The 17671-nt window shown below is 37.9% G+C and overlaps 1 protein-coding gene across 1 annotated transcript in view; it reads right to left on the reverse strand.

The window, feature by feature from the left end:
* The window catches only part of DTWD2 (DTW domain containing 2), a 146505-nt gene extending 129927 nt beyond the window's left edge, over positions 1–16578 (reverse strand). The window contains exon 1 of the mRNA XM_081299110.1: positions 15666–16578. Within this exon, the coding sequence (XP_081155236.1) occupies positions 15666–15883 (218 nt within the window). The 5' untranslated portion in view covers positions 15884–16578. The remainder of the gene's footprint in view (positions 1–15665) is intronic.
* Between the last annotated feature and the right edge of the window lie 1093 nt (positions 16579–17671).

Raw genomic sequence — 17671 nt, forward strand, 5'->3', positions numbered from 1 at the left:
GTTTGCAAAAGGGTTTACAGTTCCTGATGGTGGACAAAGGATGAGGGGTAAGGAGTAGGATGAAATGCTGAGGAGGTAGGAGATGAGGACATAGAGTTGCTGTTATCTTAGGAAGTGTGAAAGAGAAATCTAGATAGGAAGATTAGTAGCAGAAGAAGGGAATGGAAGTAATTTTGGGTTTACAAGAAAGTGGGAAGACAGTAGAGTACATAAAACAAACACACACTATATATTAAGAAAAAAATGTTAAAATAGTAGAAATTGGTGGGATAAAAGGAAAAAAAAGAATATACAACACAGCTGTAATATACTATTCAGAAGTCCCAGTCCTTAAAAAATTAATTCATGCAAAATACTTGGTTTTGCATATGTTGGGGATGTGAGGGCGAGAGAATAGAGAGAGAGAGGAGGAAAAAATCTTGAAGGAAAAAACAGGATTATTTTGTTTGGAAATCTATATCTTTCCTGCTTCCCTTCTCATCCAATAGGTGGGGTTGTCTGTTGTTAGCTGGTCTCTGCCCTCAGAATGGTGAAGGTAACCAGGGTGTCACTGTGCTGGGGTAGCAAGACTGCTGAGGAGGGGGGAGTTAGAAACTGGGTATCTGGCCAGTTGGAGTTCCAAACTGGGTGTTGCCCCCCTGACAGATGGTGATGAAGGTGACCCAAGATAGAGGTGCCTGCTTTCAGCGGTGGGCTGTCAGGTCATGTTGGGGGAGCCGAGCAATGGAGTTGGACGAGGAGTTCAAAGACGAGCTCTGTGGTGTACAATGTGTGGCTGTCAGCTGACTCTGGAGTCTGTGAGAGGTTGCAGGTAGGCTACTGCACGAAGTTCTGCTGCTGCAGAGTCCCGAGATGGTAGCAACCAGGGGAGCCCCACAATGGTAGATGGTGGTCCACATGGGAGTGGAGGCCAGAGTTCCTGCATGTGGGATGCTGCCGGGTGTCCTGAGTGGGAGAGTGTTGGTGATTTCTGCTCAGGTGGGTGGCCAAAAGTTCTGTGAGGGTGTTGATGGTGCACTCTCAGTTACCCAGTAGTCCTGCATTGGGCGAGTAGCTGGGAGACCTACTCTGATGCTGTGGCCTGTAGCCCTAAGCGGGCACAGTGACTATGATTCCCACATGGGAGCAGGAATATCATTGGCAGAGAAGCAGTATTTTCACTACTTGAGTCCCAGGTCAGGGAGCAACATAGAATGCTGCCTCCCTTGGCCCACCATTTTGGATCCTCAATGAAATATTTTAACACATAACTCTAGTCTCCAACCTCAGGCCCCAGAATGCCTACCATTAGAATTAAAACATTTGGAGATAAGATAAATGAAAAATTTTTTAAATACCCTTTTAGTTTGAAAGGGAATCTAGAAGGAAAAGGTCAAAGTCCAAACATTTATAAAATTCTCCAGAACAAAATGGCTAAAAGTAATTAAATATATGTGATTAGATACCAAAAGAACTACATAGAGGCAATCCCACAGGAAGCTTACAGTAGAGAAAAGAAATATTCAAAGGTTAAAAAACAGCAAGTGGCATCAGAGTTGGATCTTGAACTAGAGTAGGTTTTCACACAAAGAAATGAGGAAGGAGCTTTTCATATAGGAAAAAAAATACAGAACAAAGGTATAGACCCAAACATTAAAAAAAAAGAAAAATAAATAACTTTCAAGAGCAGTTCAATGGACAACGAGGTATGTGAAAGTATGGCAAAGAAAGGGACAAGTGGACAGGCTAAGGACTAGCCTACAAGACTAGATGTCACACAGAGTGTCTGAACTCTTTTCTTTACATAATATATAAGCATGGAAGGTCTCCAAGAAAGGAATAAAATGAGCAGGCCCCGATGTTTAGAATAAACTTTGTGAAAGGTAATTGGATAGATGACAGAATGGAGCTTGGGAATCTATGACAGTAAGTACAGAATCATAAAAATTCATGATGGAGCAACAGCACTGAGAAAAACCAGATTCTAAAGAGGAGTTTAAATAGTACTCTCCTGTGAAACTCCAAGTAGTGATTCCCTCCTTTTACCTCTGTGCTCCTAAACCACATTTTTCATATTATAGTACAATTATTGCCTGATATGTATTTCTCCTCTTAAAGATCTTATCTTTCAAGGTTGCTCAATAACAATACAATCTTAAAAAATGGCCCAAGTAAACACATCCTTGGTCTTGAATTTGTAGCAAACTCAAATGATGGTGTAGACATACAAGACTGTATGAGTTGAGCAGTATCACCCAAAAAGATGTCTAAGTCCTAATCCTTAGTATCTGTGAATGTGACCTTATTTGGAAATCACGTTTGTAAATGTAATTAAATATCTCAGCATTTAGGGTGATATTCAATAGAGTGATTGTTATAAAAAAAAAAGAAGAGAGAACTTATAAACAGAGGAGAGATCAAAGTGAAAAAGAGGCAGAGAACGCAGCAATGAGTCTATAAGTCAAGAAACATCAAGAATTACCAAGTAGCCACCAATTTTAGTCTTGTGCTTTTCAGAATTGTGAGAACAAATTTCTTTTGTTTTCAGCTACCAGGTTGTAATAATTTGTACTGGTAGCTCTAAGAAAACATTAGACCCAAGGATGGTATCTCCTAATATCTTCTCAGTTGCTACTGTGCCTTATTCATCTAGTAATGTCTCCTGTGAGGAAATTGATATCACTGACACTCCTGGATATCCTGGCCAGGAAGCTATATTGATACTATCAAAATTCCACAATGTCTCTGAACATCTATATCAGTTTTCTAGACATACAGCAGACTATCACCTTCTCTACTATTCTAGCAAATTTACAAAGGTAAACCTCAAAAGAAGACTATAAACGTGGGATTTTGATTTATATTTTAAACAAGAGAAAAATGAACTTCAGTGGAGAAACTGGTGAATTCTGAACATAGTAGTATACCAATGCTCTTTTCTTAATTTTGATTACTCCATGAGTCCCTTACATTTCTGTATGTTTGAGTCAGACACTAGATTTTGTTCTGGAGTATCTTTTCAAAGATGTCTTTATGTGAACAGCCTCAGAATACACAGGTAAATTGATCTTCTGGAGCAAAGGACAGGTTTTCCTTGCAATCCATTATAAAAGATTCAGGAACCATAAATGCAGCTGTGATGCAAACCCACTGTGTGCACATCATCCAACTTGTATTCTCTGTGAAACCCCTATAGGACCTGGAGTGGAAAGGGAGAGCAAGGGAGAACTAACACAAACAGAAAGTTCATGCTATCTGTCGTGCCATGAGTTATTAAAGCCTTCATCTTTGACCCAGGAATTTCACATTTTAAAAATAAGCACATTAACTTTTCCACTTGCAAATAGGATAAAATCTCAGATCTTTTACAATTCTTGATATTATTACACAACTAGGGCCTTCTGAGAAACTGAGGCAGCATGAAGACCCCCTCTTCAAACCCCTATTCTTGTAACCAAGTCAGAAAGAAGATTTCAGACATGTCGCTCAGAGAAAGAGTTATGAGTTTATAGAATGGATAGGAAAAGAAAAAGAAGATACTCTCGAGGGAGAGAGTGAGTCTTCTCAGAACAAGGGGGAACTGACACAAACATAAAGCTCATGCTACCTGAACTTCAGTTTTATTGGGTATCCCAGAGAAGTTTCCAGAGAGTCCCACCCAGGTACACCTCTTGACTTTGGTGCGAGGGATTGAACCCATGGCCTTGTGTATGTAAGGCAAGCACTCTATCAACTGAGCTATATCCCCAGCCCACACCTCTTTGAGTTTTGACTGACAGCAGTATAACATCAGACATTCAAGTCCCCACTGTCATGGCAACTCTGGGTCACCTTGGCCCATGCTGACCAGTACTAATTGGATTCTTAACCATACATTCTTACAAAGTTTATGGCTAGAAAGAACTATCCTTATCTCCCAGAATCTAGTCTATGAAAAGAAAGACCCAGAAATTCCTAGGTACATATCCAGAAGAATTAAATGTTGGCACTAGAACAGATATTCAAGCAGCAATGTTCACAAAAATCTCTCCTTTCAAAATAATCTGGGTTCTTCTTATCAACATTATTTCCTTCCTTCATTTCCTTGCAGATAACAGGTAGTCTGCTGAGGAATGTGATATATCCTGTGTACTTAGACCAGGCAGGGTGGCAGGCAAATTGCTTTTTGGCAAAGAAAGTATGTGGGGATCAGCACAGTGGGTCCATTTTATAGAATTATTCTCTTAACCTTATATTCCCACCATTCTCATCTATCTGTCCCCTAATAATATTACCCTAGTTATGTGCAATTACTCTATTAAGTTATTAGGTGAAAGGTATACAGAGTTCAGTAATCACTGCTCAGTACCCAAAACTTTTTCATCATCCTAACATAAACTTTACCCCTAGTCACTTCCCACTTCCTCAGCCCCTGATAACTTCTATTTCTGCAACTTTTCAATAAGTCTAAAATAATTTCAACCAGGTGTAGTAGCCCACACCTTTTACCCTAGCTACTTGGGAGGATGAAGCAGGAGGACTGGCAAGTTCAAAGCCAGCCTCGTCTTGACCTTGTCTCAAAATAACATCTAAAAATAAAATTATTTCAAAATTAAAAGTTAAAGGGCTGGGGATGTGGCTCAAGTGGTAGCGCGCTCGCCTGGCATGCGTGCAGCCTGGGTTCGATCCTCAGCACCACATACAAACAAAGATGTTCTGTCTGCTGAAAACTAAAAAATAAATATTAAAATTCTCTCTTCTCTCTCTCTCCCTCTCTCTCTCTCTTTAAAAAAAATTAAAAGTTATAACCTGATCTAACATATACCCATTCTAGAATAGCAATGATGACTTCATCATTATGATATTATTATGATCAGGTTCTCCTTTCTCCTTAGTAAAGAAAAATGAATTCAGTTCAGTGCTCTTACCACTATATAACAATGTCTTATTACATTTTCTAATGATAAAAATGGGAAAGTTTATGTGATTTGCATATTTTACAACAAAAAAGGTTTTAGAAGCTCAAAAAAATTTTGCTATATTGACTATAATTCACCTTTCTTTTAAGCTAAAGCAGAGCATTCTGAGATTCCTAAAAATATATTTAACATTTCTTGAGCATTTATTGTACAAAATGCACTCTGGCCATCTTAAGTTATGTGATTCCCCTAAGAACACTATGAAGTAGACAACTATGATTATTCTCAGCTTTACAGTTGGTGAAGCTGAAGTACACAATATCTGGTGACTTCTTTAATGTCAGAGAGTGAGGATTCAAACCCAGTTAGTCAAACTTTAGTTAAGAGCCCATTCATTACAAATTTTCTGTAGAAAAGATTTGAATAGACATTTCTTCAAAGAAGATATGCAAACAGCCAGTAAAAATATGAAAAGAAGTTCAATATAATTGAAGTAATGCAAATCAAAATCACAATGAGCTATCACTTTACAACTACTAAAATAACTATTTAAAAAAAAACAAGGAGGACAGGGCTGTGGATCAGTGGTACAGCACTTTCCTGGAATGTGTGAATTCCTAGTTTAAAAACAATAAGCATTGGCAAGGATATGAGAATCAGAAACCTCATACATTATTGGTAGAAATATAAAGTGGTGCAGCTATTATGAAAAACAGTTTAGCAATTCCTCAAAAAATTAAGCACAGAACATGTGACCCAGAAATTCCTAGGTACATATCCAAAAGAATTAAATGTTGGCACTAGAACAGATATTGAAGCAACACTGTTCACAAAAGTCAAAAAGTAGAAACAACTAGTGTTTATGAACAAATGGGTGAATAATAGTAGGCAAAATATGGACTGCACATACAAAAGTAATGAAATTTTGATATATACTTCAATGGGTGGACTTGAAAAAATTATGTTAAGTAAAATAAGCAAAACAGATGAACAATATTATATGATTCCACTTATATGGGATATCTAGAATAGGTGAATTCACAGAAACAAAAAGTAACCTAGAAGTTGAGAGTAGAATGGAGGTTAACAGAAGACAGAGACAGCACACGGAGGGAGGAATAAAAACTTGATCAATGGGCACTAGGTTACAATTGTATAGTACAATAGCTACAGGTAAGGAGAATGTATTATACATTTCAAAAAGCTAGAATAAAGGATTTTGAATGTTTTCATCATTTAAAAAATCAAGATAGGTATTTTTTACCCTGATTTAAGCATTACACAATGTATATATATTATACAATGTATAAACACCACATGGTACCACATAAATACATATAATCCTTTCTTAGCAGCAGCAGTAAGAAAAAAAATTATTAAAAAAAATAGAAGTTACCAAGAGCTGAGGAAGTGCAAAGTGACTGGGGGTAAAGTTTATGTTAGGATGATGAAAAAATTTGGGGTACAGAGTGGTGATTACTGAATATTATGTGTCTAATGTTACTGAATTGTAAATTTACAGATGGTTAAAATAAAATATATATATTATGAATATGATACTGAAACCAGAGTTTTTCCACAGCTTTGTCCTCTGCAGAGTGCAGGAACATACTGTAGCTCTACGCCCTGCAATGTTGCAGCAGACCACAGCAGCTCACCACCAACTTCATCTTTCTGGGTTCTTCTCTTGAGAATTCAAATAATGAAATCACGGACAAGAATGAGTGTAAGAGTAGGATTTATTTATGTGTGACTAGAAACAGAATTCCTACAGGGTAAGAGTGGACTCAAGAAGGTTGCTGCTTGAGGGTGCTGGTCTAGGGGTTTATATGGCACTTGGGTCAACATTACTGGTCCAAATGTCTGTTAATCAGTGTTTAGAAAAGTACCTATTGATCCAGATTTATGCTAATCAGGGTTTGGAAAAGTACTATGCTATTAATTAACCCTTGAGTCTGAACATTCATTCACGTCTGTCCCACTTCTATTTTCTTGTGCTGGCCTGCCAATCACAGCTTCCCAGGAGATTGAGATAAGAATCGGGAATGCTCAGGATTCAGAGCTTTGGTGCTGTGTGGAGTCAGATTATGCAGCAGGTGTTCTCACCAGCCCAGAGCCCACGGGGTGGCAGGTCAGCATGCCCTGGCACACTACATCAACATGGCCGACTCTATGTTGCAGCAGTCGGTGATCACTCTTGGACTCCACCCAGACTGTGGCTGCTGCTCTGGCATTCCAATGTTCCACTATCGCTTCTCAGCAGGGATTATTGGATTGACTGGACTGATTGTGCAGCTTGGCAACCAGGGAGCCATGTCAATACCACAATTCAAAAAAATGAAAGATTAGCCTGACAAATAACTTGTTTACATAAACAAACAGATCAGAGATTTACCACTGGGTCAACAGGTTATTGCATGCCTTTTCATTTTTGTTTTCCTTGAGTAGCACTGGAACATTTCTTCCACTTATTTCATTTCATGCTCCCTCTTTCCCCATAATCTTTTTACTAAGCTTTCAACAGAGAAAAACAAAAATCAAGCAAATAAAAATTCAGCAGAAGGTAAAAAATCAATTCCTATCAATAATATCTTCAAACATTCTTTTCTAACTGCAAACTGAGAAAACATCAAAAGAAATGAGAACCTGATCATAGGCAAGTACGAGATTGAAGAGATACAGGTTGGATCTTAAAAGGGGCAATAATTAAAAACTGTTCATTTCAAATTATTAAAAGTAGCCATAGCCAAAGGAAAAAGGATTCTATGTAGAAGATGACCAAGAAACACCTCACTGCAAATACTTATCGTAGTCAATAGGAAAATAAAGGCTGTCATACTATTCATTTAAGCATAATTTATTATTATGTAGCATGGCAATAAAAACATGAAAACTAAAGCAGTTGTGCCTCCTATTAGTCGCCTGACCTTGATCATCTTCTATAAAAGGGGAAAACGCTATTTTAATCACAAGGTTGTCTCATGGATTAAATAAAAATGTACATTTAAAAGCACTCTGTAACTTGTGAACTCCTTTTAAACAATACCAAATTTCAAATGAACTTAAGGAATTCATGTGTTTTGATGTTGTTTGAAGAAAACTATTTGAGGGTTCTAATATAATTCTTAGTTTTCTTAGGGAAAATAAACATTTAGAAAGCTCTAATGTGTTTTTTTAAAACTAGTCACTCCTCTGTGGAGACTTAATTAAGATTTAGGAAAAAATTCTCTCTTGACACATATCATCTTTGCTCAACTTTGAACATATGATTAGCTTCCACAGTAATTTATAAAATCAGTTAGCTTTGCACATGTATTATGAATAAACTACTTCAAAGAATAAATATTATTTTCTATATAACAGGAAAGAACAAATTGCTGATGATTTTCTTTTGGGAATATGATATTCTGATGTATACAAAAGGTCAAATTTTCAGAATCTCTAATTTTTTTTGTTTTGTCTTTGTTTTTGTTTTTATTAGTTTTATTTGTTAAATACATGACAGCAGAATGCATCACAATTCTTATTACACATATAGAACAATTTTTCATACCTCTGTATATAAAGTATGTTCACACCAATTCACGTCTTCATACATGTACTTTGGATAATAATGTCTACTACATTCCACCATCCTTACTAATCCCCTGCCCCCTCTCCTTCCCTCCCACCCCTCTGCCCTATCTAGAGTTCATCTATTCCTCCCATGCTCCCCATCCCTATCCACTATGAATCAGCCTCCTTATATCAGAGAAAACATTCGGCATTTGGTTTGGGGGGATTGGCTAACTTCACTTAGCATTATCTTCTCTAACTCCATCCATTTACCTGCAAATGCCATGATTTTATTCTCTTTTATTGCTGAGTAAAATTCCATTGTGAATATATGCCACCTTTTTTTATCCATTCATCCACTGAAGGGCATCTAGGTTGGCTCCACAGTTTAGCTATTGTGAATTGTGCTGCTATACACATTGATGTGGCTTTGTCCCTGTAGTATGCTGTTTAGAATCCCTAATTTTTATCCTAAAAATTATCCTTAATAATCCAGTTGTCTTTAAGCATGCCAAAGTAGTTTTCCCCCCAAGTGTTGATGCCAAGTGAACAGTTTCAATTATTCTAAATCAATTACCCTTAAAATTGCCATTTTTCACTTTTCCCACCCAAACATACAAACAGATATTACACTACTGCTCAGTCAAACTAGGCACAAAGATATAGATGAGACCCAGAAACAAAACAAAAATGTCTATTGGGGACACAAATGAGTTAGGCAGGAATGATTTGAGAGCTAAGAGGACCTGGACAGATCATGCCCAATCTACAGGCACAGTCAATATTCAGCTCAACCAGCTATTGTTCAGGGAAGTAGTCCCTGAGTTGGCAGATCTTCCTACTTTCTTGGAAGCCAAAAATTAGATATTTTTTTATATAAAAGTCTTATTTACTTTAATTGTTAGCAACTAATATAAAAGCTGTAAAAATACAGTGTAAAACATCTATAGGATGGCAGTTTGTGGCTCCTGCATTCTTCCTAACCATTTGCAGTCCTTTCTCTTTCCCCTCTCCCTTCTCCCTCTCCTCCTCTTCACCTTCATCCTTACCTCCCTACCCCCACAACACTGGTATCCATATCACTTTTTTCTCCAGATTACTCATGCATAAAGAATAGGGAAAAGTTAAGATACATTAAGTAAAAGAACTAGAGAAAATATTAAAGTTCAGGCATTTGTTACTAACTTTAAAAGTATGAAAACTGCTAGGCAAGATGGCACACACCCATAATCCCAGTGACTAAGAAGACTGAAGCAAGACAAGCTTGAGGCCAGCCTGAGAAACTCAGTGAAACACTGTCTCAAAATAAAAATTAAGAGAGCTAGAGATCTTGGCTCAGTGATAGACCACCCCTAGGTTCAATACCCAGTAGGGAGGTAAAAAGTATGAAAAATCACAACTACTTTTGCAGCTTTAGTGACCCACTTCCGCTAGTAACTATACCTACTGTGCAAATAAAATTCTAAGACCTCTTCCACAGGAGTGTGAAGTTAGGTACTTGTAGGAGCTTGGAAACCAAGTGGCCTGAAGCTAAAGATTCAACTCTGCAATTCGCCTGTTACCTCTACCTCCTGAGTATTTAAAAATGAACAGTAAACCCTGAGTTCAATATCCAGCACAGGGGAAAAAATACAGTAAGAAAGTATAATAAAGTGAATAGCATCATCAATTCCAAAAAGTTATTACAAGAAGTAATAAAATATAGTATGCAAAATATGGAGGTCTGGTGTGTCCCTAGCAGATGGCTGATGGTTCATAAATGGGTGCTAAATTCATAGATGTGGTTTATTATAATCCTTAAAACTTTGTACTTTTCTTGAGAAGAAAGGCTTTGAGAAAGAAAAACTTGTTTCAAGGTCTGAATCAATTTGAATGAACACTTTCCTTGCTGTTTCTTCCCTTGAACAGATTTTAATACAGTTTTTAGAAATTATTATTCTGAATGATGATTTCTAAGTGGTATATGACTTCTCCTCAAACTCACAGCAATATCCACAGAAGATGTGTAATTAGGATTCCTGTCTTTCTGGAATAACTCTTCTAGTCAAGCCTTTTACCATTACATCATCATTCAGTTTCATGTTTCTATAAAATAAAGTATATGGGCTGGGGTTGTGGCTTGGAGGTAGAGCGTTTCGCCTAGTATGCATGAGGCACTGGGTTCAGTCCTCAGCACCACGTAAAATAAAATATTTTTTAAAAAACAAATTAATGAATTAATTAATTAAAGTATAAATGATATGGCTAAAAGTCCCCTGTAAAAGCCAAACTTGGGCTGGGGGTGTGGCGCAGTGGTAGTATACTTGCCCAGCATGTGTGAGAGACTAGGTTCAATTCTCAGAACCACATATAAATAAATAAATAAAATAAAGATCCATCAACATCTTTAAAATATATGTTTTTTTTAAAAAGTCAAAATTGCCATCACCATTCAAAATAATAGTTATTTCAGTGGCTGGTTTGGCAGGTTCTACAGCATTAGACCCAAATATCCTGACAGAGCTTATTTGGCCCTTTCTAGTCCAACTGTCACTAATCTCTGTAGCCTCATGTCTGTAAAATTCTCTAAATACTATTATACATGCTGATCACTCTGCCAGAACATACTGTTCCCTCCCTCAACTTCTAGTTTCTTCCCTAGTTAACCATAAATATTAGAAGCCAGGTTAAATATTTTCCCTATGTCCTTCTGTTTCAGCTTAGATATCAATTCCAAGATTTCCATGACTTTTTCCCCATATCCCAACTCAAAATAACCATAATTTGGTACATGTCCTTATGTGTTCCTAAAACATACTGCATATATCATCTGTGAAAGAAGCTAATTTTGCGGAATCCAACAAGAAAAGGACAACATACTTAACACAGATACTACATGTGATTTTCTAACAAAATTAAAGACTATCAATATTTGTGAAGCACTAATAACTTGAAGAATATGTATACTCTTATCTTCTGGCTCTTATTCCCATGATGTCCTGATTTTAAAGACTGCAAAAGGATATCGTATACTTATAAAAGAATTTAAAACTTCCCATTCTAGTCATAAAATTTAAGTAAGACTTTAAAAGTCTGCAAAATAATTTTTTTTTTGGGGGGGGGGTTAACCAGGGATTGAACTCAGGGGCACTGAAACATTGAGCCACATACCCAACCCTATTTTGTATTTTATTTAGAGACAGGGTCTCACTGAGTTGCTTAGCACCTCACTTTTGCTGAGCCTTGCTTTAAACTCATCATCCTCCTGCCTCAGCCTCTGAGCCACTGGGATTACAGTCAGGTACCACTGAGCCCAGCTGCAAAAGGATTTTAATCTAAGCAAAATCATAAAGATTTTCACTCTGAAAAATTCAAAAGAGTCTTTTTCCTATTTTATTCAGAGCCTTGGGGCCTCAATGATTTTCAAACTCTTTCCAAATGCATTCTATAGTACATACATGTGTATGTGAGGAACAAAAATCTTATTGTAGTTCATTACCTATAATGAACTATAAACAAGAAACACATAAAGAAAAGAATACGTTTATAGAATCTATACTATGTAATAATAAATAAGTTTGGGATTTTTTTTAAAGAATATTCCACTCATGTTTAAGATGTGTTATATTTCTAATGAGCAAGATTATGCTGAGAAGTTAAATTGAGTTTGTATTTCCCAAACAAACCTAATTTCTAGGACTCCTTAGGCAGTGACAATTATAGTAATGTATTTAGCAAAATGAATACTATGTAAGTTGATGGCCAAATAATAGAGATTTACTGATTGCTCAACTCTAAGAATACATTTTTTAAAATACTGTAAGCATAAATATAAAGATCATCCAGGAAACTAGTAGAATTCTAGCAGGCCAATCAAATAAAATATAAGTAGCCATCAATTCATTTATACATTATTGATAGCACCTAAACATTCTCCCTAATTCTAGAATTGTATTTTTTTCTAGAACTATGTTCTCTTCTATTCAATCAAAGCAAATAAAATGTATGCCAAGGAGGAGAAAATCTTTTAAAAGAAATTTCATGAGAAATAAGCAAAGTAAAGAAATGTTAGGATGAATTATAATACTAAAGTATTAACTGAAAGTCAATGGAAACAAAATCCAGCAAGTCATTTTTATTTTTAAAAATATAAATATCTACTAACCATATGCAATTAATTTTTTAAAAAACTATAAACAGCATTCATAATAGACTGAATAGACTAAAGAGTACATGATAAAGCTTGCAAAAAATTTAACCATGGATTCTTCCTTTCACCATCCTATTGAGTCTTCTTCAAAGATTTCTAAATGGTATCCTCTGACCCCCTTACACAACTTGTTTAAATGAGCTGCATTCACATACTTCTTTGTGCAAAACATGGTCCCTTCTAGTCACAAATTATCCATCCTCCTGAAAGGTTTACTGAGTGTTGATTATACAGAGATGCTCCTTGACTTACAATATGATTAGGTCTGATAAACCCATATTATACTGAAAATACTGTAGTCAAAAACGTGTTTAATAAGTGTAACCTAAAGAACACAATAACTTAGGAACACAGTATACATAGAGTATTGGTCATGACCACAGACTAACTGGGAGCTGCTGCAGCCAGAATCTAAAGAGAAGTTCCACATATCCCTAGCCCAGCAAAAGACCAAAGTTCAAATTTGAAGCACAGTTTCTACTAAATGCACATGGCTTTTGCACTCTTGCCAAGTTGAAAAACTGTAAACCAAACCATCATTAAATGAAGGGTCATCTGTACAGAGTACATCTAGAAAATATACAACTATCCTTACATTCACAATACCTTCCTCTGAAGTCTTATAATCTAGTCCCTGGAAAAGGTTAAAATGTCCAAAGTAAAGTACTTCTTAAAGACATTCAACCACATTCTGTCCTTCTGCTCTTCTTAGAATGCTTTTCTCCATCCCTCTGTTTTCAAATGGATAATTTGTGAGTAGGAAGGACCATGTTTTGCACAAAGAAGTATGTGAATGAAGCTCATTTGAACCAGTTGTCTAAGGGGGTTAGAGGATACCATTTAGAAATCCTGGAAGAGGACTCAATAGAATGGTGAAAGGAAGACTCTTTGGTTAAAGATTTTATGCAAGCTTTATCATGTACTCTTTAGTCTATTCAGAACTACTATTCAGAACCACTATTCAGAACCACTGAAATGTTATCTCTTCAGAGATCTCCTCTGACACCACTTAGGTATTTTCTATCATAGCTTCCCATTCTCTTCCATCATTGCTTTTTTTTTCCAGTCTGTAATTACACATTTGGATGATTATTTGCTGTTTAATTGTCTGTATCCAGTAAGAGAATAAACACTCACATGGACATGGATTCCACGGTATTGTCGGTGATTAGCAAAGAAGACAATAAAAAATGAATGTGTAGGTCTGGTGCTCAGATAAAAAGGTCTGGGCTAGAAAAACTGAGATATGGGTAATCCCTAACCCATGAAACCTGGTAAGATCACAAGTTGAAACTGTGTAGGGTTAGAAGAGTAATAAACCTTAGAACACAGATCTCAGGAAACTGAACATTTAGAGTTTGAATAGAATAGGCAAAGGAGACTAAGTTAGAAAAGCCAAATAAAATCAAAGGAAAACCAAAGAAGTAAGTTTTGAAGAAGTGAGTATTCAACTCCAGAATACTGCCAAAAGAGTTAGTAAAAAGTGAGCCAGGTGCAGTAAAACCAGCTCCTCAAGAGGCTGAGAAACAGAAGGATCACAAAGTATGAGCCCAGCCTAGGAAACATAGTGAGACCAGTCTTAAAAAAAAAAAAAAAAAAAAAAAAAAAAATTAAAGGCTGGGAATGTAGCTCAGTTACAGATCTCTTGCCTAGCGAGCACAAAGCCCTATATTCAATCCCTAATATGGGGTAAATAAAGGAAAAGTTCCCTAAGGAGGTTGCTTATGTCTTTAGTGAGAGCTATTTTGGGGCAGTGTTATATCTAATGGCAAACTGCACAATTTTGATTCCAAGGTGAGGAAATAGAGGCATGGTTTAGTCTGGATCTGAAATGTTTGGTTTAATTTAGTTTGGCCCATGTGTTGAAGGCTTGGCTACTGGCCATGGCATTACTGGGAGATGGTGGAATATTTAAGAAGTGGGGCTAGTGGAAATAAGATGGGACCTAGTGGAAGGAAATTAGATTAATGGGAACATGACCTTGAAAGGGATATTGGGACCTCAGGCCACTTTCTTTCTCTCTACTTCCTGGTCTGCCAGGAGTGAACAGGACTCCTCCACTTCCAAGTGTTCCCCACCATAATGTACTATGCAGCCACAAACTCAAAGGAACAGGGCCAAGTGACCATGAGCTGAAACCATAAGCCAAAATAAACCTTTCCTCCTTTTAAGTTGATTATCTCAGGTATTTTGTCAAAGTAAGGGAAAGCAGACAAAAAAAAAAAAAAAAAGGAAAGGATCCACATGGAGGTTACTGATGACTGATACAGATCTGCTGTAATCAGGGAAAGAGATGCCTTGTAGGTACACACAGGAGGTAAAAAGACTGGTATATCTGAAAATATTGAAAATAAGCAAGCAGAGGAAGCAAATTTCACAATCCCAAAATACACCAGACCACGGAGGTAACCCCAAAAATTATGTAAACAGACATTTTATGAGCATTCAATGTTGTTGCTATTTTGCTTGTCTAAAAAACTTTCTCTCCATTAAACTCTAAGTACCCCCAGGCAGAGTAGGGACTATACTTTATTCATCACTGCGTTCTTGGGACCCAAAATAGAGCCTGCATACTTCAGGTGCTCAGTAAGTATTTCTAAATAAATACAGAATTCTGAATAACAACCTTAATTATTGTAGTAGCCTTCTTGCTTGTCCCTCTCCTCCAATCCATTTTGTTGTTGTTGTTTTGTTTTGCTTTACTTCGCTTTTTGTAAGAAGACTATGCTACTTAAGCACTGCAAGTATTGTCATTACACCTTTAAGAGCTCCCTCTCAGACTCTCAAGTTTCTTGGAAACGGAAGTTATGCCTGATGATCCCATAATACGCCAATATCTTGCAGGACGTCAGGCTAAATAATCGAACCTAATAAGTGGCTTCTTACTAAAGAGCTATGTTAGGCGTTATCAGTGACTCCAGGTCCACCAACCTAAACTGCCACACCAAGGACCGCGCTGCCAGAGTCCTCCTACCCGACAGGGAGCGCTGCACCTCTGAAGGCCGCCACCTGCTGTAGTCCCCGCCCCCCGGCCCCGCGGTCACCTGCAGCGGCTGCACTCGGGCCTCCGCTCAGCCGGCTCCACAGGCAACTCCCACAGGCCCTCGGCACTCGCGCTATCGGCCTCTGCGCCCAAGGTGGACTCTACCAGCGATGCACCGCCCTCCTGCCGCTCCTCCTCACTAAGCGTCTGAGACCTCAAGGCCCCTGGCGGCCTCACGATGAGGTCCGGGGGTGTTCGCGCCTCTTTCTGCGGCTCCATGGCCAGTGCTCTGGTCAGGCCTCGCACTGAGGACTTACTGACGCTGGGGGGCGCTACGCGCTATAGAAACCAGCCTACGCCGCTGGCGCCACGCAGCACGCACTCACGCACGCCACGTATGGGGGCGGGTCTCCGGTGCCCAGGCTTGGAGTCCCGCCCTGCTGCGGGGAAGGAAGGAGCCTATTGGCCAGGGCCCTTTGGGACGTGCCACCAGGTAGGAAAGCATGAGTTGTGTGGGTGGCACTGTAGGTGAAATTAGTCCGCCTCCCTAAGACAGGTAAGGGCGTCCTCTCCCAAAGCACTCCAGATAACCAGGTTTGAATGTAATACCCGTAAAACTAAGGAAAAGATGGAATTCTGCATTTCCTACCTTCTGGCTACAGTTTATAAGAATTTACTGAATTCCCAGGGTAAGTGCATCCAGAGTAGTTTCAGCAGCTAGTTGAAGTACTTGGTAGCTAAATGGCCAACAAAGGCCTACTGAAAACAGAACTCTTCTGCTGCTCTGTTTCATACTATGTCCTGTGCCCCATCCTTTGATATTTCTTCATGCTCTTCCACAGTACACACCAAATAGTTGTTAAATGAAGTTTTTAAATTGTCCGAGACCCTTGGGATCAAGATGCAACAGGAGCCCTGGACTGGAGTATATATAGGTTTTATGGTTGAAAAAACCATAAAAGGTAACTACCTTGCCCCAATGTTTTATAGCTTCTGGTTAACTGAAATAGCCAGGTAGCTCAGTTTTTTAAAAAAATCAAAATGTAATCTTACTTAGAATGAGGTTAGAAATGCTGCTTGCCCAAAATGAGTGCTGATTTCTTTTCATTTGTAATGTTTCCTGTTATTTCTGCTAACATACAACATTTAAAGAATTAAACTTGGTTTTCATCAATCATGTGAGTTGTTTTATGATCACAATTATACTATTTTTTTTTTGTCAAGAAGGATTAATAAAACGGACTACCAATAATATAATGGAGTAATATTATAATTCTTAAAATGTTTCTCTGTCAGTTTTCTCAGTAATCTTAAAATAATGTTTGTGAATAGAATACAGGGTTGTTGTTTTCAACTATTCTGCACTATTTTCCCTTGGAAACAACACCCCTCTTTTCTTTTGGAGTACCCTATATAAGGTTAGAAAATGTCTGGAAAAGCCACATTTGATGGTAGTAGGATGAGAAAAAGAATTGACACTTAAACCAGTTGGAATTGGGAGATAAATTAAACACAGAGACTATAGGAAAGAAGATGAACCAAAATTTAAATAAATCCTGGCTACAGATTTAGGAGAATGAGCTTTAAATTTTTCTTTCCTTTTTTTTTTTCCTAATGCTGGAGACTGAACCCAGGGGTGCATTGCATTATCACTGAACTGTGTCCCCGGTTCTTATTTTGTATTTTGAGACAGGGTCTCTAAGTTGTTGAGAGTTTCACTAAATTGCTGGGCTGGCTTCCCACTTTCAATCCACTTGCCTCAGCCTCGCCTCCTGAGCCATTGGGATTACAGGCACGGGCCATTATGTCCTGGTGGGGAAACAACTTGTTAACTGCATAAGTACACTTTTGTGTGACTATCTAAACCAAAGGAATCTGCTCCTCTCTAGTTTCCATAAATGTGCTCTCTCCAGGTACTGTGGCATACACCTATAATCCCAGTGATTTGGGGGCTGAGGCCAGAGACTGCAAGCTAGAGGCCAGCAATAGCAACTCAACAAGATCCTGTCTCAAATTTTTAAAAAGGGCTGGGAATGTGGTTCCATGGTAAGTGTCCCTGGGTTCGAT

This window comes from Spermophilus citellus, assembly GCF_964194105.1.
Source record: "Spermophilus citellus genome assembly, chromosome: 1".
NCBI lineage: Eukaryota > Metazoa > Chordata > Mammalia > Rodentia > Sciuridae > Spermophilus > Spermophilus citellus.